This window comes from Microcaecilia unicolor, chromosome 1 (genome assembly GCF_901765095.1).
Source record: "Microcaecilia unicolor chromosome 1, aMicUni1.1, whole genome shotgun sequence".
NCBI lineage: Eukaryota > Metazoa > Chordata > Amphibia > Gymnophiona > Siphonopidae > Microcaecilia > Microcaecilia unicolor.
The window spans coordinates 469,666,734-469,691,984 of record NC_044031.1 but is presented as its reverse complement, the minus strand read 5'-3'; the positions used below and the strand labels follow the sequence as shown (position 1 = coordinate 469,691,984).

Genomic DNA, 25,251 nt, shown 5'->3' with positions numbered 1-25,251 from the left:
CGCAATGAGGCTACAAAGTAGTAGTGTAAAGCGAATATAACGTGTAATTAAACTCTGGAATTCTTTGCCAGAGAATGTAGTAAAGCTGTTAGTTTAGTGGGGTTTAAAAATAATTTTGGATCGCTTCTTAAAGAAAAGTCCATAAGCCATTATTAAAATGAACTTGGGGAAAATCCACTGTTTATTTCTAGGATGAGCAGCAGAAAATGTATTGTACTGTTTTAGGATCTTGCCAGGATACTGGACTTGGTGGACATTCGATCTGTCCCAGTATGGCAATACTTATGTCTTTATGGAGGTAACTTTGGTAGGTAAATTTAAGTAGATGGTGGAAACTTTAAAACTCACTTTTTGGGTAAAGTTGAACAGATTTGCTCTGAGGTTAAATCTGGGAGAATTTAAGAATGCAGCAGTTGTGGCTAGACTGGCTGTTCCTAGGCAGGTTGAGTTTTCTGTGGAGGAGTGGCCTAGTGGGTTAGGGTGGTGGACTTTGGTCCTGGGGAACTGAGGAACTGAGTTCGATTCCCGCACAGGCAGCTCCTTGTGACTCTGGGCAAGTCACTTAACCCTCCATTGGCCGCCGCATTGAGCCTGCCATGAGTGGGAAAGCGCGGGGTGCAAATGTAACAAAAAAATTTAAAAACAATTCTGGAAATTTATAACAGGAGACTCATTCTACGTATTTTGAATTTTCCAAAAAGCTCTGGCCACTCCCCCCTTGGATATCGTCAAAGAATATTTAGTTGAGATCTAGAAGATTTATTATATTCTGGTTTCTTTAAACAAAAAGCCCAAGGTGAGGTTGTAGATTCAGAACCTGAAGCATCGATGGATTTGAAAAATATCTCTCTCTCTGAATCTACAGAAGAACCACATTATTAGTCTATGGTTTTTGAACAAGATGTTAATGCTATAATGAAACAGTATTTTAGACACTCTCCATCTTTTTTATGGTCAGAAAGTAAGAATCTAATCTAATCTAAAGTTACCCAAGAGAGGAATAAAGCTTTTCTCTCAATAAGAAGTCAAATATTGGGGGGGGGGGTGGGGGGAGTATTTTCTGTAAATGTAACATCACATGTGAGTTTTTGTTCCACAGCAGTTGCACTTCTTTTTGTACTTGCCAGCGTGTTTATAAGGACATTCAGGTAGTACCTGTTAAGCCTGTCATTAATAATTTGTTTCTTTGTTTAATATCCTATATTTTCATTTTCCCTCCTTTTACAGTCTAAGGAATGATTTATGATTGTTTGATATTCATTTCCTGTATCATTTTATGCCTGTATTTCAATGTTCAGAGTTATCTGAATATTTGTTTATAAATGAATAAATATATAAAAAAAGAGACGAATCGGGTTATCTTGGGGGGGGGGGGGAGTGGATGGTGGAGAAAAGAGGTAAGAGGAGATACCCAGTCATCACTGATAGACGTGGAGGAGAAAAAATGCGAATTACCGTGGGGGGGGGGGGGGGGGTGATTGAGGAGAGAAATGCCAGTCATCCAGAAGGGTGGGGGGATTGAATAAGAGAAGTGCCAGTTACTGTGCTGGTGGGGGGGGGGGGGGGGGGAGGATAGAAATGCTTACTAAAAATTTTTAAGTGTCCCCAATAATAGTCCACCTAGTATGCCAGAAAAAAAATCATGTTTTTAATCGCCTGGATGTTAATAGAAAAACAAATAACGTTGTGTTTTGACGAATACACATTTATGCTGAAATGCTGCCTTTGTTCTGTATCTATTATCAGAAGGTGGTGATCGATCTGATGTTAATGCTACTAACAGACTCTGAATGGCAATACATGCATGAGCTGCAGAAGGCATTTCTTTGTACTTACTAGTATCTAATGGGTTTTTTAAGCTTTTACAATGTTTGTATTGTGGAAACCCCATATCTCTTTTGTCACATCACTGATAAACCAAGATCTAGGTACACAACTTGTCTTGTGCTATCTATGAAGAGAATAGATTGCTAGTTTACATATATGAGGTTTGATAGTTTATTTCATTTGATATACCACCCTTCTTAAACACATTAGTCAGTGATGTACAATAAAACTTTATAAAATGAAACGAACTCCATTAAAAGATAGGAAAGACTTTATCATTCTTCCAGCAGTCCACAAACACACATCGCCTTCCTGCAGGTTTAGAGCAACATCCACCCAAATTAGTAGCCCCGCCGAAATGCTTTCTGAAAGAAAAACAATTTCAATTTCTGCTTATCAATAGAAATCAAACAAAATAAAACATGGAAAAGAAAATATGATACCTTTTTTTATTGGACATAACTTAATACATTTCTTGATTAGCTTTCGAAGGTTGCCCTTCTTCGTCAGATCGGAAATAAGCAAATGTGCTAGCTGACAGTGTATATAAGTGAAAACATTCAAGCAATTACTATGACAGTCTGACAGGGTGGGAGGATGGGGGTGGGTAGGAGGTTTGCATGGGGACATCAAAGCATATCATTGATATTCTAACAGGATGGGTGTGGATAGGGGTGGGGTTATCAACAGAGACATACAGCTTTATGGTTTATAATGGGCTAGGGCCCCCACCCCAGTGGGACAGCACTTCACAGAACCAGGACACTGTACCAGTGATTTCACAGTGAGAATACTGAAAGGTAACTTTACAAAACATACAAGAACGTAAGACCTTTTGAAGTCAGAATGATTGAATATTTTAACACCCATTATAAACCATAAAGCTGTATGTCTCTGTTGGTCACCCACCCCTCACCTATCCACACCCATCCTGTTAGAATATCGATGATATGCTTTGATGTCCTCATGCATACCTCCTACCCACCCCCCATCCTCCCACCCTGCAGACTGTCGTAGTAATGCTTGAATGTTTTTCACTTATATACACTGTCAGCTAGAAGCGATGCGACGGGCGCGGGGACAACGCACCCAGGGCCGTGCCTAGGGTCTCGGCGCCCCCCTGCAGACTATGTTGGCACCCCCTTCAGACTATCAGTTGGCGCCCCCCCTCCCCCACTGTGTCATCTTCTTTCTCTCAATGCGATACGGTACGGTTTATTTTTTTTTAATTTGAAATAGAACTTGACCGCCAGCACCGCGGGTGCGGCGCGCCCTTGAAGGCAGGCACCCAGTACTAAAGTCATGAGTCACAACAAATATAATAAACTCAAACAAAATCTAGTTGCACAAAATAATAGTACAATTAATAGCACATAAACGAACAGCTAGTCCTATCTGTCAAAAATGTCAACTGTATGAGTGCAGTGGTTGCTTGAGCATCACCACTACAGCACAAACTTGTTCAAGCGTGCCCAGGAAAGAGTACTGTCAGCAGAGAGTACAAACTTGTTCACCACGTCCAGGGAGACGTACTGTCAGAAGAGAGTTTGGCAAGTTAGTTTGTGCTTTGTGTCCCCCCCCCCCCCCCCCCCCCCCCCGCAGACTCACAACTGCAGGAGCCGGAGTTGCGTGGACACTACAGGCCTTCCTCAGGACGGACCCTTCCCTCCCCCGATACCCACCTTGTCACACACGGAGCCCACATTGGCTGTGACAAGCAGCAGCTCCACCCCACGGCCCCCCATCTGCTCCCGGTCTTCCTCAACTCTGTCAGAGTGAGAACTTGCCACACCGCAAGCAACACCTGCCCCGGTACTAGTTCAAGAAACAGCAGCAAGGAAACTAAGGCCGCGCCTTCCTGCCCGCTAAGCAAAACTGAAGAGATAAATCGCGCTCCACTCCGCCGCCGCTCGCTGAGCAGCTGAAGAGATAGATTCCCCTCTTCACTTACCCGGGTGTAGAGCTCGCAGGTGGACATGGCTACACGCTGATGGGGAGGGAGGAGAGCTGAGCCCGAGTGCTGCGCGCGGGAAGGCAGCAGCGCATGCGCATAGGCGCCGACGCACCAACGCGATACGGTACTGTTCATTTTTTTTAAATTTTGAAATAGAACTCGACCGGCAGCACCGCGGCCGGCGCGGCACCCTTGAAAGCAGGCGCCCCCCTACAGTGCTTACCCCGATTACTGGGTTGGCACGACCCTGAGTGCACCGCGCATGCGCGAGTGACTTCCCGCCCGCGCGCTTCCCTCAGTTTCTTTTTCTCCGCTTTGCGAGAGAGGGTTTGTTTTTCGAGTGCTCCTCGCATTTTCTGGCCAAGGAGACTTTTGTCGCGTTTATGCGCTCCGTTTTGTCCCCTTTTTTCGCCTCTTTATTGTTTTTGTTAAAAAAAAAAAGTCCTTATTTTCATAGGTTTTCCCTTTTTTCTAAGTTTCCTTTCTCTCCCAATCGCAGCCGCGTTCTATATCCTCTTTTGTGCCTTTTTCGGTGGCATCATCGAGTCATTTGATTTTTCGCCGCTATTTTTCCTCCCCATGTCGAGGACTCCCAGCAGCTTCAAGCGCTGTTCCCGCTGCAACCGGACCATCTCGTTGACCGACCCTCACGCCTTTGGTGTCTCCAGTGCCTCGGGCCCGACCATTTACCAGCTTCCTGTAAGCTTTGTAAATTAATGAAAAAGAGGACCCAAGAGGCTCAGCGCGAGAAACTTTTTCGGATAGGTCCGGTCCTTCGACGTCGGCATCGACATCGGTACCGAAGTCGGCGGCATCGACGTTGAGGGAAGCTGGCATCGAGAGGTCAGGTAATGGCTGCCGAGAGACCACTCCGAGCTGGGAGCAGCGAGGCATCAAGTGGATCTCCATCATCTCAAGATCTACTGCTATGCAGGCCCCCCGGGATTGCCCTGAGTCGGACCCGGCCCCGAGGAGGCGTGAGGATTCCACGTCCTCGTCGGTACCGAGGAGTGTTGATGACAGGCGTCAGGCGAAGGCTAAGAAGCATCGCCATCGATCTCCTTCCCGTCACGGTACCGAGAGCTCCGGAGAGCCAAGCGAGTTGGCACCCGAGAAGTGTCGGCGCCAGGAGGTCCGCTCACCCTCCATTCAGGAAGTGCCGATGCGTCGGTCGTCTGGCAGCCAGGTACCGGCTCTCGATCCTCTTCAGACTCTGGCACTGACTCCTGCACCGGCCCCACAGCTTGTTCCAATGGCAACACTCGATGAGTGTATCCAGGCCATGCTTCCAGGCCTTCTGGAAGGGATGATGCATCCATCTGCCTCTGTACCGGAGGTGCTTGCGCCTCGGGTACCTACTGCTGAGACGGCATCTGGCCCATCTCCTGCGCGGAGGTCTCCGCCCTCGGTACCGCTTGTGGTGCCTGAGCCGGTTGCCACCTGGGTGGACTCGACGTCGGTGGAGGAAGCTTCGCCGGAGTCCAGGTGCGGGTCCACTTCTTGACGCTCCTCACGAGGACATAGATCCTCCAGGTTGAAGCAGGCTCGGATTCGGGCCGCTCTTCGGGAGCTATTGTCCGATACCGAAGAGGAGCACTCATGGGGAGAGGAGGAAGACCCCGGATATTTTTCGGAGGAAGATTCTCAGGGGCTTCCATCTGATCCCACTCCACCTATTGAGGTTAGGTAATCGCCACCTGAGTGTCTCTCCTTTTCATCTTTTGTGCGGGAAATGTCTAGGGACATTCCTTTTCCCATGGAGGCTGTGAATGAGCCCAGGGCCGAGATGTTCGAGATCCTGGATTATCCTTCTCCGCCAAAAGAGGTTGCAACGGCCCCTTTGCACAATACACTGAGGAAAGTGATGTTTCAAAATTGATCTTGCCCTCTATCTAATTCAGTGGTCAACAAGAAGTCCAGGTCCCAGTACAGAGTCCACGATGAGCCTGTGGATGGTGAAGGCCCAACTTCCTCACGATTCCATGGTGGTGGACTCTGCTCTCAGAAGATCCAAGAGTACTATGGACTATGCATCGGCGCCCCCGGGCAGAGAGTCTAGAACCTTGGATTCTTTTGGGAGGCGTACGTATCAGGCTGGAATGCTCGCGGCCAAAATTCAAACATACCAGCTGTACCACCAGCATTCACTTACGGAACTCGATAAAGCAACTGTCTAGTTTGGTTGAAGCTCTTCCTCCTGAGCTTGCCGAACCTTTTCACCAGGTGGTCAGGCAGCAGAAGGCGTGTCGCAAATTCCTGGCCAGGGGAGCCTTTGATACTTTTGATGCTGTATCCCGGGTGGCTGCTCAAGGTATCGTGATGTGCAGACCTGGATCAGAAGACCCAGCACCAAATGGCGGATGTTCCTTGCCGGGGAGATAATCTTTTTGGAGAGAAGGTTGAGGATATGGTTGATTCCCTCAAGAAGCACCATGATGCTATGGACTCTCTCGCCCGCCGGACACCTTCTGCTACTACCTCCTCTTCTAGGAGGTTTTTTGGAGGGAGGAGGAGTTGTTCCCTATTCCTCAAATAGGTGTAGGTACACTCCTGCTTCCTGACAGCCTGTTCAGGCTCGCCCCCAGCAAGCTCGCTCTCGTCAGCGGCGTGCACCTCAGGCTCCCCAGCAAAAGCAAGGGACAGGCTTTTGACTGGCTCCAGAGCAGCATAGCCGACATCCAAAGTGTTCTGTACCGGACTATCTACCTGTTGGAGGGAGGCTTATATTTTTTCACTAAAGGTGGCCTCTGATAACCTCCGACAGGTGGGTTCTTCAAATAGTCCGGTCCGGTTACGCTCTCAATCTGGAATCGAAGCCTCCAAATTGCCCACCGGGAGCTCAATCTTTCAGTTCTCACCACAAGCAGGTACTTGCAGAGGAACTCTCCGCCCTTCTCAGCTCCAATGCGGTCGAGCCCGTTCCACCCGGGCAAGAAGGGCTGGGATTCTATTCTAGGTACTTCCTTGTGGAAAAGAAAACGGGGGATGCATCCCGTCCTAGACCTAAGGGCCCTGAACAAATATCTGGTCCGAGAAAAGTTCAGGATGCTTTCCCTGGGCACCCTTCTTCCCATGATTCAGGAAAACCGATGGCTATGCTCTCTGGACTTAAAGGACGCCTACACTCACATTTCGGTGCTTCCAGATCACAGGCAGTACCTTCGATTTCGTCTGGGAACTCAGCATTTTCAGTACTGCGTACTGCCCTTTGGTCTCGCCTCTGCGCCCAGAGTGTTCACAAAGTGCTTGGCAGTGGTCGCAGCATCGTTACGCAGACTGAGAGTGCATGTGTTCCCTTATCTCGACGATTGGCTGGTAAAGAGCACCTCGGAGGCAGGGGCTCTAGGATCCATACAGATTACTATTCAACTGCTCGAACTACTGGGGTTTGTCATCAACTATCCCAAGTCCCATCTGATTCCCGTGCAGAAATTGGAATTCATAGGAGCTCTGTTGAACACACAGACGTCTCGAGCTTATCTTCCCCAGGCATGGGCGTACAACCTTCTGGCCCTCGTGTCCTCAGCTTGAGCATCCCAACAGATCACAGCTCGGCAGATGTTGAGACTTCTGGGCCACATGGCTTCCACAGTTCATGTGACTCCCATGGCACGTCTACACTTGAGATCAGCTCAGTGGACCCTAGCTTCCCAGTGGTGTCAGGCTACGGGGGATCTAGAGGATGTCATCTATCTTTCCACCGAATTTTGCAATTCCCTTCACTGGTGGAGCATTCACTCCAATCTGACTTTGGGACGCCAATTCCAAATTCCTCAGCTGCAAAAATTGCTGACGACGGATGCATCCTTCTGGGGTGGGGAGCTCATGTGGATGAGCTCCACACTCAAGGAGTTTGGTCCTTCCAGGAAAGCATTCTTCAGATCAACCTCTTGGAATTGCGAGCGATCCGGAATGCCCTAAAGCCTTTCAGAGATCGGCTGTCCAACCAAATTATTCTAATTCAGACAGACAGGTTGCTATGTATTACACAAACAAGCAGTGGGGCACCGGATCTCGCCCTCTGTGTCAGGAAGCCATCAGAATGTGACTTTGGGCGAGTCAACATGGCATGCTTCTCCAGGCAGGCTTCTCCCAGGCCACATATCTGGCAGGCGGTAAACAACGGCCTGGCTGACAGGTTGAGCAGGACCATGCAACCTCACGAGTGGTCTTTGAACATGGACGTAGTCTGCAAGATCTATCGAGCGTGGGGCACCCCTCGGTGGATCTTTTTGCCACTCAGTACAATCACAAAGTTCTTCAATTCTGTTCCAGGCTTCAGGCCCATGACAGGCTAGCGTCAGATGCCTTTCTCCTTCATTGGGGGATGGGTCTCCTGTATGCGTATCCTCCCATTCCTTTAGTGGGGAAGACTCTGCTGAAACTCAGGCAAGACCGCGGAACCATGATTCTGATAGCACCTTTCTGGCCTCGTCAGATTTGGTTCCCTCTTCTTCTGGACTTGTCCTCCGAAGAACCGTGGCAATTGGACTGTTTTCCGACCCTCATCACTCAAAACGAGGGGTGGCTTATACATCCCAACCTCCAGTCTCTGGCTCTCACGGCCTGGATGTTGAGAGCTTAGAAGTTGCCTCTTTAGGCCTCTCAGAGGGTGTCTCCCGAGTCTTGCTTGCTTCCAGGAAAGATTCCACAAAAAGGAGTTATGGTTTTAAATAGAGGAGGTTTCCATCTGGTGTGACAGCAAGGCCCTAGATCCTTTCTCTTGTCCTACACGGACCCTGCTTGAGTACCTTCTACATTTATTGGAGTCTGGTCTTAAGACTAACTCAGTAAGAGTTCACCTTAGTGCAATCAGTGCTTATCACCGTGTAGAAGGTCAGCCTATCTCTGGACAGCCTTTAGTTGTTTGTTTATGAGAGGTTTGCTTTTGTCAAAGCCCCCTGTCAAACCTCCACCAGTGACATGGAATCTCAATGTCGTTCTCACCCAGCTGATGAAACCTCCTTTTGAGCCACTGAATTCCTGCCATCTGAAGTACTTGACCTGGAAGGTCATTTTCTTGGTGGCAGTTACTTCAGCTCGTAGAGTCAGTGAGCTCCAAGCCCTGGTAGTTCATGCTCCCTACATTAAATTTCATCATAACAGGGTAATCCTCCGCACTCATCCTAAATTCCTGCCGAAGGTGGTGTCGGAGGTCCATCTGAACCAGTCAATTGTCTTGCCAACATTTTTCCCCGTCCGCATACCCGCCCTGGTGAGGACAAGTTGCATACCTTGGACTGTAAGAGAGCATTGGCCTTTTACGTGGAGCGGACGAAGCCCTATAGACAGTCCACCCAGTTGTTTCTTTTGATCCCAACAGGATGGGGGTTGCCATCGGAAAACACACAATCTCCAGTTGGCTAGCAGATTGCATTTCCTTCACTTACGCCCAAGCTGGGTTCACTTTGGAGGGCCATGTCATGGCTCATAATGTCAGAGCCATGGCTGATCAGTGGCTCATCTCAAGTCAGCCTCTATTGAAGAGATTTGCAAGGCTGCAACGTGGTCATCTGTCCACACATTCACATCTCACTACTGCCTTCAGCAGGATACCCGACGCGACAGTCGGTTTGGGCAGTTGGTGTTACAGAATCTGTTTGGGGTTTAGAATCCAACTCCACCCTCCTAGGCCCTTTTCTGTTCTGTTTCAGGCTGCACTCTCACTTAGTTGTGTGTGTTTTCAGGTCAATCTCAGTTATGTCCTCGCCGTTGCGAGGCCCAGTTGACCATTGTTCATTGTTTTGAGTGAGCCTGGGTGTTAGGGATACCCCATGCGTGATGATGTCCAGCCTTCTTGTCCTCGGAGAAAATGAAGATACATACCTGTAGCAGGTATTCTCTGAGGACAGCAGGCTGGACATCATCAACAACCTTCCACCTCCCCTTTGGAGTTGTTCTTTTCCTCTTTGCTTTTTATATAACTGAGGGAAGCGCGCGGGCGGGAAGTCACTCGCACATGCGCGGTGCGTTGTCCCTGCACCTGTCGCGTCGCTTCTAGAAGCTTTTAAAGTTTTTTCTTTAAATTCCGGAGCTCCCTGGGCCGTCGCGGACGACGACCCATGCGTGATGATGTCCAGCCTGCTGTCCTCGGAGAATACCTGCTACCGATAAGTATCTTCATTATATTGTTGCAGTCCGACTCATTGACTCCATACATAACCAGTTCCTATCCTCCACATCTGTGCATCAGATGCTGTCCGTCCACTGAGGTAGTACCTTTGCCAGTATGGTAATGCACAGTCACCTTAGATGCTTCTAATAATCGTTTTTAAGAATCGGTTAGGATACTAGTTAAGGTACAACCAGCCTGGTGAGGCTGCTCTCCTGTTTTACTTCTTCATAAACACACATGTGTCTTTAATCAATTAATTTTTAAGACTGACATCGGCTTCCCCCCCTCCCCTCCCCTCCCTCCCCCCTTCTTCCCCCCCCCCTTTCTTTTCCCCCCTTTTCCCTCTTTTTTTCCTTTTCTTTCCTTTTTTTCTCTTTTTTTTCTTCTTCTGTTTTCTCTCCCTTTCCCTCTTTCTTCCTCCACCACCCCTCCACTTTTTATTTTCATTACCATTTAATTTCTAATGCATTTAAACAATACGGTTATCATCGATCATTTCCATCTTGACAGTATATTCTCCATATACAAAACATTCGGTGTAGAATTAAGACAGATATTTTTATGTCTCTCTATATTCTCAATTTCTCTATATGGACCCAATGATATTTATAAGGCACATTTACGTCGTCATGATTTATTATTATTTGTTTGTATGGACCAAATGATGTATACCAAGCATTTTCATTTTTATTGTATTTTTATTATATTAAATGTTCATACATACTCAGATCATGCCATTTTGTATACGTGTATGTATATATATGTATTTTTAAATTTAAAATTTAATATTTTTTAATTTAATTTACTTTTATGTTTTACAAGCATATACATGTGATATTGTGATTATCCTTCATTTTTGTACACAAATTGAGTTATGTATGTATATATACAAAAATGTTTGTGTCCACATTTTTTACATGTTTTACATATACATATTATTTTATATATACACTTTCTTATAGATATCCTGTTTTTATAGATATCTTTTTGTTCATATGTACCTCTCGTTTTATAATTAAAATTGTATTTTGTTTTTTTATTTTTGTTCTTCTTTAACATTGTATATCGATACTGCTTTTTTAATATTTTTATACATAGATCTGTGGTTTTTTATTACATAGCTTTGTTTTATATATATATATATATCTGTGATCTTTTTGTAGACTCCTGGTGCAGGCCTAGTGGCCGAAACACAGTGTTTGTGTCAAGTCTTTTTATCAAATAAATGTTTGTTTCTTGAAGAATCCATCTCTCCAGTCTTTGTTTTCCGTGGTCAAACATCCCACTTTTTCTCATACCTAAAGCAAAGATGTAACATATAGAAGGGTAAGAAAGTAGGAAGAGTTATAAAGTAAGGTGATTGATTTAAAGAAAGCTACACATGAGGTCAGAGAAATGGTTAAATGTTATCTCAGCTAGAGTAGGAGTGGATAAACATGTCCTGCAGCAGTATATGCAGCCTGAGTACTCCTTGTGTGTGTGAGTGAGACTGAGTTAGTTACTTCTTCCAGTAAAGGCCTGGTTGAAGAGCCAAGCTTTCACCTGCTTCCTGAAGTAGAGATCGTCTTGTGTTAAGCGCAGCCTTTCAGGCAGTGCATTCCAGAGTGTGGGGACTACTCTGGAGAAGGCTCGCTTGGGGTATCACATCGTGTAATGTCTTTGGAGAGGGTGTGGTTAGTGAAAGTCCTTGGGAGGACCTTAGTGTCCTTTGCGGTGCGTGGAGGATCATCCTATTTTTCAGGTTAACATTTGCTTTGGGAAGGAGGGATAATTGATATACTTGTACAGGATGATCACATGATTTCTTCCATGGCTTTACCAGGAGTTAGTCTTTGGCCTTTTTTTAATATTTGTGGGAAAAAAGGTCATTAGGTATTTGATCCTGTACTGCATTCTGTTGAATTGTATGAAATTTTCTTTGTACTTTAAGACCTTAAAAGATTAAAGCATATTCTACAAACTGAAACCTCTCCAGCAACACTAGTAAATGTTTCAAGAACAAGTAGAACAAGTTTCTAGAGATTAAGAGCATTACAGGATATTGAGATGTTTAGATTTCTTATTGTTGGATATTCTTGAAATTTGTTTTCATTAGTATCTTGATCAAGAAGGATTGTTTTCAAACCTGGGAAACTATTGGAATGCAGTTTTACAAGTGGTAAACCTGAAGCACTCTGGATATTTTTTTCTTTTGTTTTACAAGTAAGAAAATAAAATCCTTGCTGTCAGACCAAGGTGCATCAAGCCCAGCATGCTATCACTTGCCCACAAGTAACCGACAGATCCCAAAAAGTAGCTCTTTCTTATCTTTGTGTTTGATTGTAAATCATGAGACTGTACTTTCAGTACTAATGACAGTGTATCAAGTTTTCATAATATTTCTCATTGTTCATTTCCAAGGATAGACAATGGCTCTTCCAAGTCTACCTAAGCTATTTTTTATAGACCTTTCTTCTAGGAACGTAATGATTTACAGGTAGCACTGATGTGTAATTTTGTCTTTTATTTTGATTTGAAGGTGGAGTGGGCAGTTATTGCCGTTCCAACTTGAGTTTTTGTAAAAATAAAGATGAAGATATTTGGGTCATTGGGATTAAGATTTTCTTTTCACTACGTTTTCAAACTTATTTCTTAGGACCACAAAATTAGTTTAGACGTCCAATATCAGCTAAAATTTACCAAAAAAAAGAAAGATAGAGGCACTTTCTGTTAACTATCCTAAGTAGATCATTGTATAAGCAGTGCTATACTATGGACCACTATTCCAGTACCAGCTAAATTTTGTCAGTGCGTTTTTTGCAGTGATGTGTGGATTAGAACATAAGTATTGCCATACTGGGACAGATTGAAGGGCCATCAAGCCCAGCATTCTGTTTCCAACAGTGGTCAATCCATTGGCTAGGGCTATGTCCAAACTTTACTTATTGCCAGTGTCTGAGTTGGAGTCCCTTCACCTTCCAAAGGTGGACTTGCTTATCACAGTGGTCACAAAAAAGACCACCTTGCTGGTGGAGGATGGTACAGTCCTCAAAGATGTGCAGGACAGGCAGTTTGAGTCTTACCTGAAATCTTCCTATGAAGTGGCCACTTTGTGCTTGCAGGCCACTGTTTGTGGCTCCCATATGGCATGTGCCTGCTTGAGCTGGGTGCAGGCACCCTCAGCGGGGGAAGATTTGGTGCCTCTCTTCCCTCTGTGGAGGTCGGTCTTTGCCTATTTAGCAGACCTGTATAACCTTCCGCGGGTGTCAGTGTAGGAGATGTCCTTGACTGTGACAGTGTAGAGGTGGTTCGGGCTTCACCACTGGGCCACAGATCTGGCATCTAAGGCACGCTTGGTGAAGCTTCCCATTAGGGGGAACTTCTTTTGGGGGATGATCTTGCCAAAATTGTGAAGGATCTGTGAGATTCCAAGGGGCATCAGCTGCCGGAGGACAGGTCCCAGTCCCGTTCACGTTTTCAGGATTGTGAGCCCTCTAGGGACAGAGAAAGTATCTGTATATAATGTGTACAGCACTGCATACATCTAGTAGTACTAAAGAAATGGTTAGTAGTAGTAACACCTTCATAAGTTGTACCCATTTTAAAAGGGAAAGTAGGTGCATAACCTTCCCTTTGAAAATTATCCAGCTGAAATACCCATCCACCATTACATCTCTTTGGTACACATAACAATTTTAAAGCAGACTTACAATTCAAAAATACATATGCAAGTCCAGATTCCATCCCTGGAATTACTTCTGCTCCCAGGTAAAAGGTATGCAAAATTGCATTACATGAATATAATTCAGTCAATGTTACAACAAGCTGTTGCCATGTATATAACTGGCTTTGAAAATTATCTTTGTGATCTGCAAGGCTTTACGAGTATTACTGTTTGAGGAGCAGTGTCATCACCATTGGGCATTTATAGATTTCTGATGGCAGCTCTTGGTTAGTCAGTTCTCCTAGTTAGCCCTTATGTAGCATAATAAGCCAAGGTTGTTATACATGTCTGTTTTATCTGATATCTAATAATACCTTTGCTGTGGAGTGACTGTGTAAAAACCTTTCTTCCTCTTTGCTTATGCTGTCATCTGTAATGATATTTTAATGCAATGTTGTGAGTCAAACTTGATAATTTGATATTTACTCCTTCATCTACCCAATTATAGCTGAAAGCGGTAGTGTAAATAGACATAAATTATGCTTCTACAGATTCTAAATGGTGGAATTCAATTCCTATGAAAACAAGAAGTATTACAAATTACCTTCATTTTAGAAAAGAGCTAAAACCTACCTTTTCAAGAAACTTTTTGGTTAAAGAATCTGTAACTGTACAACAGAACTGTAATTTTTACTAAGTGTTAATTGTAAGCTACACTGAACCAAAACTTGTTTTGGACAATTGTGGGATATAAGAATGAATAAAAAATACCAGTATCACCTCCATTAGCTAACCAAATTTTGCTACTTCCAGAATAAATAAACATGAAAAGGGATATAGAAGCCTTTGATTGTCATTTACCTCAGATGCTCAAATTAAAAATGTCTGTTTCACCTGTTTTTGCCATTGCTTGTTAACAGGAGGAGGACATCTAAGTATCACTAGAACCTTATTCATTTTGATGACCTATCGTGGTCTAGAATAAAACTTTTCCCCAAATTATAATTTTTGCTTTCCATTTATCCATGAGCTGATGTCAGAGTGAGACAATAATTTTATCTTTTACATTAAAGCATTTAAATGTTTTTTAGATTTGAAATTCTATATCAGGAGTGGGCAACCATGGTCCTCAAGGACTTCAACCAAATAGGTTTACAAAACATCCACAATCAAAATGCATGAGTTTGATTTTTGTGTACTGCTTCCATTATGTGCAAATAATGCCATACATAGTCATTGTGGAAATCTCAAAAACCGACTAGTTTGTGGCCCTCAAGGACCATAGTTATCCATCCCTATTGCAATTAAAATTCCAAATTCCATACTCATGTTCTGAACAACACATTAACATCAGTTTCTATATTTTATAGATGTATACCAACCAAGAGAGTATTCTTCAGCTAGGTTAAAGCTGCTTGTTTTGCAGAAAAAAAATGCAGTTCATTCATATTATTCTTTGTAGGTCAGAGATTTGAGATTGGAGCATGAACAAGAGAAAAATAAGATCTTGTCAGAGGCACTACAAACATTGGCTACGGAGCACCATGAGCTAGAGCAATCTTTGGTTAAGGGATCACCACCTAAAAGCATTCTCAGTGATGACGAGTTCTATGATGCAGTTTCAAGTAAGTACTGTCCTTTAGATTTTAGGTTGTGCTTTAACTGGATAGCAGAGACCTCTAGTGGCTGTACGAAAACATTGTACTGTGACCTGTTTGTATCCTTGCAGTTTCCAGAAGGAATAGAGACCTAGTGAAAGGTTTACAGGGGTTGTTTAGGCTTCTGCATGTCTTGGTTAGAATGATTTGGTTAATTGCACCAACCTACCACTACTTCTAAGGAGAAATAGAAAGAAGCTAAGCAGCTTTGGAGTACAGTAGAGCATCAGGGAGCCACTGGTCTTGGAAAATGGAGAGATCACAGAAGACATCTTAGGTCTGAGAAGGGAGAGCCAGGCAGCCAGAGGGACCTGCATCTGTGACCACATTTGAGCCCAGTCTAACTCTGAAAGCTATTCAAGAGTGAAAGGGAAGTCTCTTGGAAATTGGAGAGTCCTGGGAGAATTAAGTACTGTAAAGGTCTGATGATATTGCTCTCTGTTTTGCTTTTGAGATTTTTGTCCTATTTACTTGCCATCTATCTTTTTCAATAAACTCTTTGGTACCTAAACCAAATTCTGGCCTGGGCTAGTAAAGAGCAGAGAGTGTGGATTAATTTACCAGTGGCCACCCAGTTATACTGGTCCCAATCTGAACCCAAAATACTGTGTTCTGTGAGAATAACCCTGCAAATAAGTTACCTTCTTGAAGGTGTGCCCCCAGTCTGCCCAGCAGCATATAAATACCCTGTGAAGAAACATAGAAAAAATGTAGGCAGATAGACCATATGGCCTATCCAGTCTGCCCATCCATGCCATCTGTACTTCCTATCACTCCCTGAGAGATCCTATGTACTTGTCCCAAACTCTCATCTCTACCACATTATTTCTTTAGTTCTACATTTTGTGTTATAATTTGTAGTCCAGTGAAATAGTATTAGGGGGGGAGGTTGCAGAAATTAGTATTAATAAAGTTGTTTTGTTAACTGGGAATATATTTGTACTCAATCAAACATATAAACGGCGAGTGACCGTACTCACTCGCAAATGCGCAGTAGAGACCTTCTCTGCCCCGCCCCCACGTCAATACGTGATGACGGGGGCGGAACACAGAGGGTCTGTACTGCGCATTAATGCTGAGGGAGGGATACCGCCGTCTAACGCTCCCCCCACCCGAGACGCTGCCGCCACCCACCTTCTACCCGGTCGGGCCCTCGCTCCGCTATTGAAACAGCGAGGGTCCGGGAACGCAGCACTGAGCTCTGCTGAGCTGCCGACATCGCCCTTCCTTCTTCTTCTCTGCCTCTGTCCCGCCCTCGACGACGTTACGTCACACGAGGGCGGGACAGGCAGAGAAGAAGAACGAAGGCCGACGTCGGCAGCTCAGCAGAGCTCAGTGCTGCGTTCCCGGACCCTCGCTGTTTCAATAGCGGAGCGAGGGCCCGGCCGGGTGGAAGGTGGGTGGTGACGGCTCGGTGGGGGGGCGCGAACTCGGAGGGGGAGGGGCAGCGGCGAACTCGGCGTTGGGGGCGGGCCTTTCAACCCCCCCTTCCTATAATAGCCCGTTTTTACGGGCTCAAAGTCTAGTCTTAATATAAATAATCCTGGATAAGCCTTCAGTAGACTTTTATTTTTTACACCAGGGATACCAGTATCCATTGTTAATTTCATCAAATTGTATCTTATTTAAAACATTTGTATACTGCCAATCACAATGTTGTATGTGTTTTCCAATAAAACATAAACCATCAGTTACCAGAACACAGCATAAATCCTGGTCCAATCTACATCCTCAATTTTGCAGCCATACCTTCGTAAGATAAATGATCTCTACTTTCAAGTCTGTCTCTATCCCACGTTGTAGGTGGCATGTTTCATAATTGAGGGCTAAAAGAAGGCACATCTAATTGACCTTGGACTTGTGAATGCAAAGATCCATATGGGCAGTAATTAGCTATAGAGATTGCTGTAGACAATAGCTTAGATAGCCTGACTGCTGTAAACATCACCAGTACCTTGAAATTAACCCAAGCTACCACCAGCAACCAATGTAATGACCAATAGGCTGATATACACTAAGCTTACTGTTAACTCATGTTTTAATGCACCTTTGTTTGAGGTAAAATCCTTAATCATGGTAGGTACTTCATTTAAATGTGCAGTAAAACTTGAGTTAAAATGTGCACTAAGCTTATCATGCCTCCATGCAAATTCCATTTAAATGAAGGGATTAATTACAATCGGTGCATGAAGGCCCTGAAGAATGAATTTGTGTTTAGTGTCAGAAGTTAAACTCCTTGGTCAGAAGGGAGTAACATGAGTAAGTGCGCACACGGTGACAAAAATGATAAAGGGGATGGGACCACTTTCCTCTGAAGAAAGGCTGAAACAGCTTGGGCTCTTCAGCTTGGAGAAAAGACGGCTGAGAGGAGATATGATGAGGTCTATAAAATACTGAATGGATTGGAACGGATAGACGTGAATCACTTGTTTACTCTTTCCAAAAATACTAGGACTAGGGGGCACACAATGAAGCTACAAAGTAGTAAATTTAAAACAAATCAGAAAAAATATTCTTCATTCAGCGTGTAATTAAACTCTGGAATTCGTTGCCAGACAATGTGGTAATAGCAGTTAGCTTAGCGGGGTTTAAAAAAATGTTTGAATATCTTCCTAAAAGAAATCCACGAGACATTATTAAAATGGATGACAAAATCCACTGCTTATTTCTGGGATAAGCAGCATAAAATGTATTGTACTGTTTTGGGATCTTGCCAGGTACTTGTGACCTGGATTGGCCCCTGTTGGAAACAGGATGCTGGGCTTGATGGACCTTCGGTCTGTCCCAGTATGGCAACATTTATGTATGTACTTAAGTGGATAAAGTCATCTCATTTCTGGGGTTGGTGGTAGTCTAAAGTGCAGTGCCAAAAGTGAAGTGTATGGCATGTTGGGTGGTGGTAAGTTGTGCTAGCAGTGTGTCTTGATCTTGCTGCCACCTTTGCTGTGATGGACCATCAGTTGTTGCTGGCTAGGGTGGCATCCATAGAATTGAAAGGCAAAGTGTAGGGCTGTACAGTAGAATGGAGGTCTGCTGGAGGATGAAGAGGTCCAGGATGTGAGGGCTGCTCATGGGGGGGGGGGGGTAGTTGGAGAAATAAGATCATGGGGAGGGGGGGTTCAGGATGGAGGCGGTGTTTGGGGGGCAGTGCAGAAGCTGTTTGTGGAGGGGGGTTTGGAAGTAGGATTGGCCAAATATATAAGCCAATATTCAGTCTGCTACACAGTTAGCAAAAAAGGCTGTGCTAACTTTACCCACCAGCTCCACTTGGACTCTATCCCAGGACCAAACTGGTACTAACCAGATAGCGCTGAGGTGGTCACAGACAATGTTCAGTGGCACTACCCACTTATGTGTGCTGTATACTGGCATATGGGCAGCTTAGTGGGGTTTAATCACACAGGAGCCTCTCCTGCCTAGTTAAACCTTTTTGAATATTGGGCCCTAAGAGTTTTGCAAGGATCCTAGATGAGTCTTGGGGTGAAGTTTTTTTTGTTGTTGTTGTAATAATTTAGATGCAATTTGTAGGTCTAATTTTTATTGTAACCACCTTGATGCTGTTTTAGTGTAAGGCAAAATATCATTTTTTTTAGAAATAGTGCATGGGCTATTTCCCAATGTTGAGCCTGCCCATCAAATGCCAAAATAAGGGCTACAGGATTGTTACATGACATTCCTGCTTCATACGTGCTCCTCTTGCAATACAGGTTATCAGTGAACCACAGAACTCATCTGTCATCCATACAGGAAAAGGGACACTAAGAAAAATATCTTTCTCTGAGGACAAGCCAGCTGTTTTATTCTCACAGCTGGGTGACGTCATCCGACAGAACCCAGTGGCGATACTAACTTAGAACTTTCTAGCAGCATGCCACTGCACGAGTGCAGTTTCCACATTCATTTTACTGTGAAGCAGGGAGGATGCGTCATTGTGTGCTTCTCTCAATGTGTGTTTTCTCATTCGCAGTGCCTTCCCGTGCGGGTATTTTTGTCCTGTTTTTTCAATGTTTTCATTTTTTTCCTTATTTTATTTCCCTTTAATTTTCGTAGTTTTTTGGCACTTAGTTTCCTTTCATTTTCATGAGTGGCTATGCCATTTAGACTGGAGCACCAACCTTAATTTGAATGCTGCCCCTTTTTACTGTTCATAATTGAGGAGTTTCATTTGCTCGCAGTTCTTTTCTCGATGTCCCAGAAGATCCCCAGTGGCTTGAAAAGTTGCGCCCAATGTAATCGGGTGATTTCTGTGATGGACCTGCACTCTTGGTGCATTGGGTGCCTTGGGCCTAACTGTGAGCCTAACTCTTGTTCTCTCTTTTTGAAAATGTAGCTGAGGACACACAGGGCTCAGCAGGAAAGACTTCTTGGCTCCTCAACGACCGATGCATCAACCTCGGTGGCTGCCAAAACTTCAACATCCACTGAGAGTGTACTTGCATTGAAAGTCTCTACCTCTCTCGACATTGGGCGCCGAGTAGGCCCTGGGACAGGTCAGCATTGGACCAGACACCAAGGGCACATACATGTTTGACATCGTTCTCATCAGCACTGAAGGACTGCAATGCTTAGCATTGGGGGAATCCCAAGAAGTATAACCATCAGTCCTCATTGATGCACCAGGGCATCAGCATTGCTGGTACCTGAGAAGTGCCGACACTGGGAGGTGGGCTCTCCCCTTTTTGGAAGAGGTGCCGATGCGACAAGTCCAGTTGTTGAGCCAACAATTTTTGGCCAAGGGTTATCCTAGAAAAATACTCTGCCAAGCTCATAGGGAACCTCAAGAAAAACAAATGTCTATTAACTCGTTTGGATAAGTCAGTTGCCATTGTCCATTGAATTTACAAGCGTTGGCATATTCTCCAGTTACACCAGGTTTTCAATCCCGGTCGATGTATAGCATTTTCCCGGGTCAAGAATCTAATTATTCTCTGCTAATTTTGTGTCATGAACAGAAAGCACAAATGAGGGTCCTACAGGTCATAAACCATGCGGTCACTGCAAGGCATGTTCGTGGTCCTTAACTGGCAACATCCGGACACAAAAGATATCTTCTTAAAGCATCTACTGATTGTGCTTCAGAGAGAATTATTTATGTCATCGTTTGTCCGTGCCCAAAAATATATGTGGGATGTACAACTAGAACTATAAGACAGAGAATCGATGAACACTGAAATAGATCAAAGTTCTCATTGCCCCTCTGGTCAGTCACAGCATTAAGTTTGGTCACAGTTTCACCGACATGCAGCGACTGCTTATAGAACAAATTTCTCCATTCTTTCAGGGGGATTGAGCAGCTTACTTAGCCCTCCAGGAACAATGTTGGACAACATTGGGTCTAAATGGAATACTACCATCTGATAGATCTGTAGAAACAATGTGATGTCATTACGCTGTTGATGGAAGTTTGTTTCTTTTAAAGGATTTTGTTGCCACACTGTATTGCATTGAATGAAGGAACAGTCGAGAATGTAGCACTGGCGTTCCTGAGGAAGATGTTTTGAAACAGGGATTCCTGTTGTATGTTTAAGGAACAGACGGTGTAGGTGCAAGGAAACATAAGCTTAAGTTTCTCCCCTGTCTGCTTTTCCTTAATACTCTGGTGCTTTGCTATTTTTGAAAAACATTTTGGAAAACTATTTTAGTATATGTTTGATTGGACTTTAGCTTGCAGGGTTCCATAGGGATTTTCATTAAAGTTTTTCACACTCGTTTTTCAAATTTATTTGAATTTACTAAATTTATATATAAGAAATAAAAAATTTTGAAATGTCACAGAGTAAGTATTGATGATGTATAGAGCATGGTAGTGAGCCGCTGTTATGGCTAGTCTCACTGAAAACTCGGCTCGGCTGTGGTAACAGCCTATACTGAATTCTCCTTTTGTCTCCTTCCTTTAATCTAATTTGTCTCATCTATACTTTTTTCGAGTGTGGAATTCTTCTTGGATCTCCCTATATAGGGATTGACTATTGTTTATTTTTTGCATGTTCTGTGAAGACAGCAGGCCAAGTATTCACATATCCTCCCACTTCCCCTTGGACTTGTATCCTTTAGCTTTTTAAAATGACAGAGGAACCTGTGCTCTCACATCAAGCAGGAAGGCACCAGTGCATGTGTGGTGGGATGGTGCTAGAAAGTTCTAAGTTAGTATTGCTAGTCAGCTTCTGCACTGGGCTCCATCGGAGAACATCTGCTACAGGTGAATAGCTTTGCTATACTTGATTATCAGGGGTTAAAAATGAGCGACCTTCATTCCCTTGTCCATGGGGAAAAGGCTTGAGGATTTCTTTCTGTGTATGGGAGGTGTCATTTTCCTGCTGTATATCTTACTTCGCATAGGAGAAATGAGTCATGTCCATGGTGTGAGCTTAATCACTGACCAAGGTTATTCTAACCTCTAGGAGATGGTGTGTGTCCATTTGATTCCAGCCTCTGCTGTGTGAGGTTGCGAAAGAGGGATAAAATGAGTAAATCCCGGACTGGGCTGCTCCTAGGTTTGGGGTAGGGGGAGGAGTCCCTTTCTCATCTTCCTTTCAGAGAAGATGGACGAACAGGATTTCAGTCCAATAGCAAATTTAATACATAATTCACTATATATTATGTAATACATAATCAGTTTGTTCATTTCCATACATTTCTACTTGAAAAATGTTTTTCTTTATGAAATACAACTTCTTAAATCAGCCTTGTGATTGTCATCAATAACTTTTCAAAAAGAAGTTATGGAAGAGGGTTGATTGTAAGATGCTTGACAATAAGTGATTGGGTGGGGGGGGGGGGGGGGAGGATGCGTTACATACTTGTTTGAAGAGCTGAACAGATTTTTTTAAATAAGTATTTCCTCAGTGAGCAGACTAGTCCAGAAAGGTTATCTCTGTTGAGCAGCAGATGGAGACAGAGAAACAAAGTAGCTCTGTGTGATTCATTCCTTAAGGGCACTGTGCAGCCTTAGAATGTTCAGTATTTCTCTGTCTCCAGCGGATGATTGCAGACACACTGTGCAGCTTCTGGTCTTTTTACTGAGATAGCTCTGAACCCAGTTGGCATCTGGGTTTTCTTGAGCACAGGGGGGTACCTTTCTAAAAGGTTTGAGCTCCTTAAGGATTCGAAGAAGCTTGTCTGGAGCAAGAATGTAACTCTAGTGCACAGTGGCAGAGATGGCAATCTTGCATATTTTTCATTCTCTGCAAGAGTTAATTGTCTTATGGGAAATATGGGAACTTTAAGGGTCAAAATTATTTCATAAGCCATGCCTGCTGCAGCCAAGTCCATCTCTTAATGGTTACTTTCATAAAACATCATGGAATTGTCTTCCATCAGGGTGAGCTACAGTGTATTCTTTATTGGCTTTCTGAATTCTTTCAGTGAACCTTACTCTACCGTGTATTCTGTGAGTGAGTTCTGGACAAATTTAAAGGGCTTAATGAGCAACCCTGTAAGCAAAGCAGAATTCATTGTAGTTCAGATAAAATCACCAAGGGCCCCCACAACCTGCCAGTTCTTTCAAACATATGAATAAGAAGCACACTTTGTCTTGAAAGATGATGGTCCAGCAACGACTCTGTTCCCATCACTAGGATGATGGATGCACTGGAAGGAGGTCCAGCTTAGAAGAATTGTTGACACCACTTAACGTGAAGGGAAGTTATTCCAGCTACACGAGTTGGCATTCTTAATGACTAATGAACAACTTAAGTTCCTGGACTTAAACTTGGCAGTGTCAAGGAAGCTGTAGTCTAGTGGTAGTAACCATGCAGTTTCGGCACTCAATTTCACTAGGTTCTAATGAGACCCTGAGTTAAGGAGGCCAAGCTCTAGAATAAGAAGTTTAGCCTAGGGAGCTAAAACAAAGGAGCCCTGTTGGGAGAATAAGTATCTGTTTCCCCAGTGTGTATAGATCCCTTTACAAGAGCAACTGTATCTTCGGTACTTGTAAGAAATCTATTAATTTAGCCTCATGTGGGACAAGATGCATGTTATCTGGTAGTGATCTTCCCTAGCTTGAAGATGCCTGTCCTTAATCTACAGTTTGTATTGGCTATTTGCAGTGCCATCCTTTGTATTTGTTCTTGAACCCCCTGTAGTTCAGATCTTCTACAAGACACATACCCTGAGTCTCTAATACAGGCTCTTAAAGTTCTTCTCTTTCCCTGCCAACATTGAGGACTGCTTTACTACATCCCACTGGTTTTGGACTGGTCTGGTATGGACATTAAGGAAGGAGAAATTGTCTTACCTGTTTTCTTTTCCTTTAGTCCTACCAGATCAGTCCAGAAAGACTAATGATCATGCTTCCATTCCAAATAGTTCTCCTGTTTTCTTATTTCTTAGTTTGAAGTACTTCTATTTTAAAATACCTCTAACGTCATTGGATGTTCAGCTCTCTGATTCAGTTGATCTGTCTTGTCAGTAGAATACAGCAGTACCTTATTGGTAAAGGTAATGGATGAATATGACATTTGACTGGAAGTGTGTACATGAGCACCATTGTGTGGTCACTTGAATTCTCCGAGGACAAGCAGACATATTCTCACAAGTGGGTGATGTCAATCATGGAGCTTGGTGCAAACACTGCCTAGTGCACTGTCACTTTAAAACTTTGAGGCAGTGCCCCCACCGCACATGCACTGGTTATTTCCTGCCCAAAGCTTGAGCGCAGGACCAGTAGTCTATCATTTTCCACGAAGCAGAGAGGTTGGTCTTCTAATCTTTCCTCAGCGCGTCAAACTTTTGCCTTTTGGGGCCTTCCCTTTCTCAGGATGTTTTTTCTTCGTTTTTCAGCCTTCAGGTTTCTGAGCCCTATTCCCTGGGGAAGCATTGATCATTTTCGGATACGAGACTACTCAAGCTCCCTGGGCCATAGAGCCTTTCGACCTTGTATCGGTCGTTTTTCCTTCCATGTCGACGAGGGTGTCGAGTGGTTTTAAGAAGTGTACTAGATGCAATAGGACCATCTCAGGCACAGACCCCCATAACCGATGTGTCCTATGCTTTGGTCTGGAGCACTGGGACATACATTGTAGTCTCTGCCTGCGCATTCAGGCGTGGACCCTTAAAGCTCACAGAGTCCAGCATGAAAAACATTTTTGGTTCTGCATCGACATCTACATTGAGCATGGCAGGGGATTTGGCACTCAGCATTCAACCTGCATCTGCGTTGGCATCGACATTGGGGACACAACAATGATGAACTCCGACGTTGGACTCGGTACTGCGACCTTGTAAGGACTCAACAATCTCTTCATCGGTGCCGCGTGCATCGAAGGACCTGCAGCATAAGTTCGATTCCCGGCACAGGCAGCTCCTTGTGACTCTGGGCAAGTCACTTAACCTTCCATCGCCTGCCGCATTGAGCCTGCCATGAGTGGGAAAAAGCACGGGGTACAAATAAAAAAAAAAAAAATCTAAGAAGCATTCGCATCGGTCTCCCTCCTGGCACTCTGACAACACCTCCTTTGCATCAACATCCTCAATGCATGGGAAGTTTCCATACTGCAGTAACTGCTCTACTCTCCAACTATAATTTCTCAGCTTTGCTTTGGCTCCTTGAGTCTTCACAAAGCGCCCGAGAGTGGTAGCTGTAACACTTCACAGGTGGGGCATACATGTTTTCCCCTACCTCAATAAATGGTTAATCAAGGCAACCTCTTGGGAGTCTGCACACACATTTATTCTATTTGTCATAAGAATCCTAGAACTCCTCTGGTTTGTGATCAATTATCCTAAATCAAAATCAGTTCAGACCTTAGAGTTCATAGGGGCTCTCTTCGATGCTACTTGGCGCTTTCTCAGGGTCGAGCCTTCCTTCCTTCAACCGAGAGCAAACATACTGCATCTGTCCTCTCAGGTGTTCAAATCCACCTAAGTATCTGCTTGTTAGATGCTCCGCCTACTCAGTCACATGACTTCAAAAGTTCATGTAACATCATTAGCTCAACTTCATTTCCGAATTTCTCAGTGGACACATTCTCAATGGTCCCAAACCACAGGATTACTTTCAGCCCATAGTCGAGTCATTCTGCAGCTACACCACTCTCCTCAGCGGTGGATGGTA

The 25,251-nt window shown here is 44.2% G+C and overlaps 1 protein-coding gene across 4 annotated transcripts in view; it reads left to right on the top strand.

Moving 5' to 3' along the window:
- The window catches only part of OSBPL1A (oxysterol binding protein like 1A), a 548,756-nt gene that overhangs the window by 252,638 nt on the left and 270,867 nt on the right, over window positions 1–25,251 (top strand). For all 4 annotated transcript variants that reach the window (XM_030213649.1, XM_030213658.1, XM_030213630.1 and 1 more), the window contains one exon: window positions 15,002–15,164. In XM_030213649.1, coding sequence (XP_030069509.1) covers window positions 15,002–15,164 — 163 coding nt within the window. The remainder of the gene's footprint in view (window positions 1–15,001; window positions 15,165–25,251) is intronic.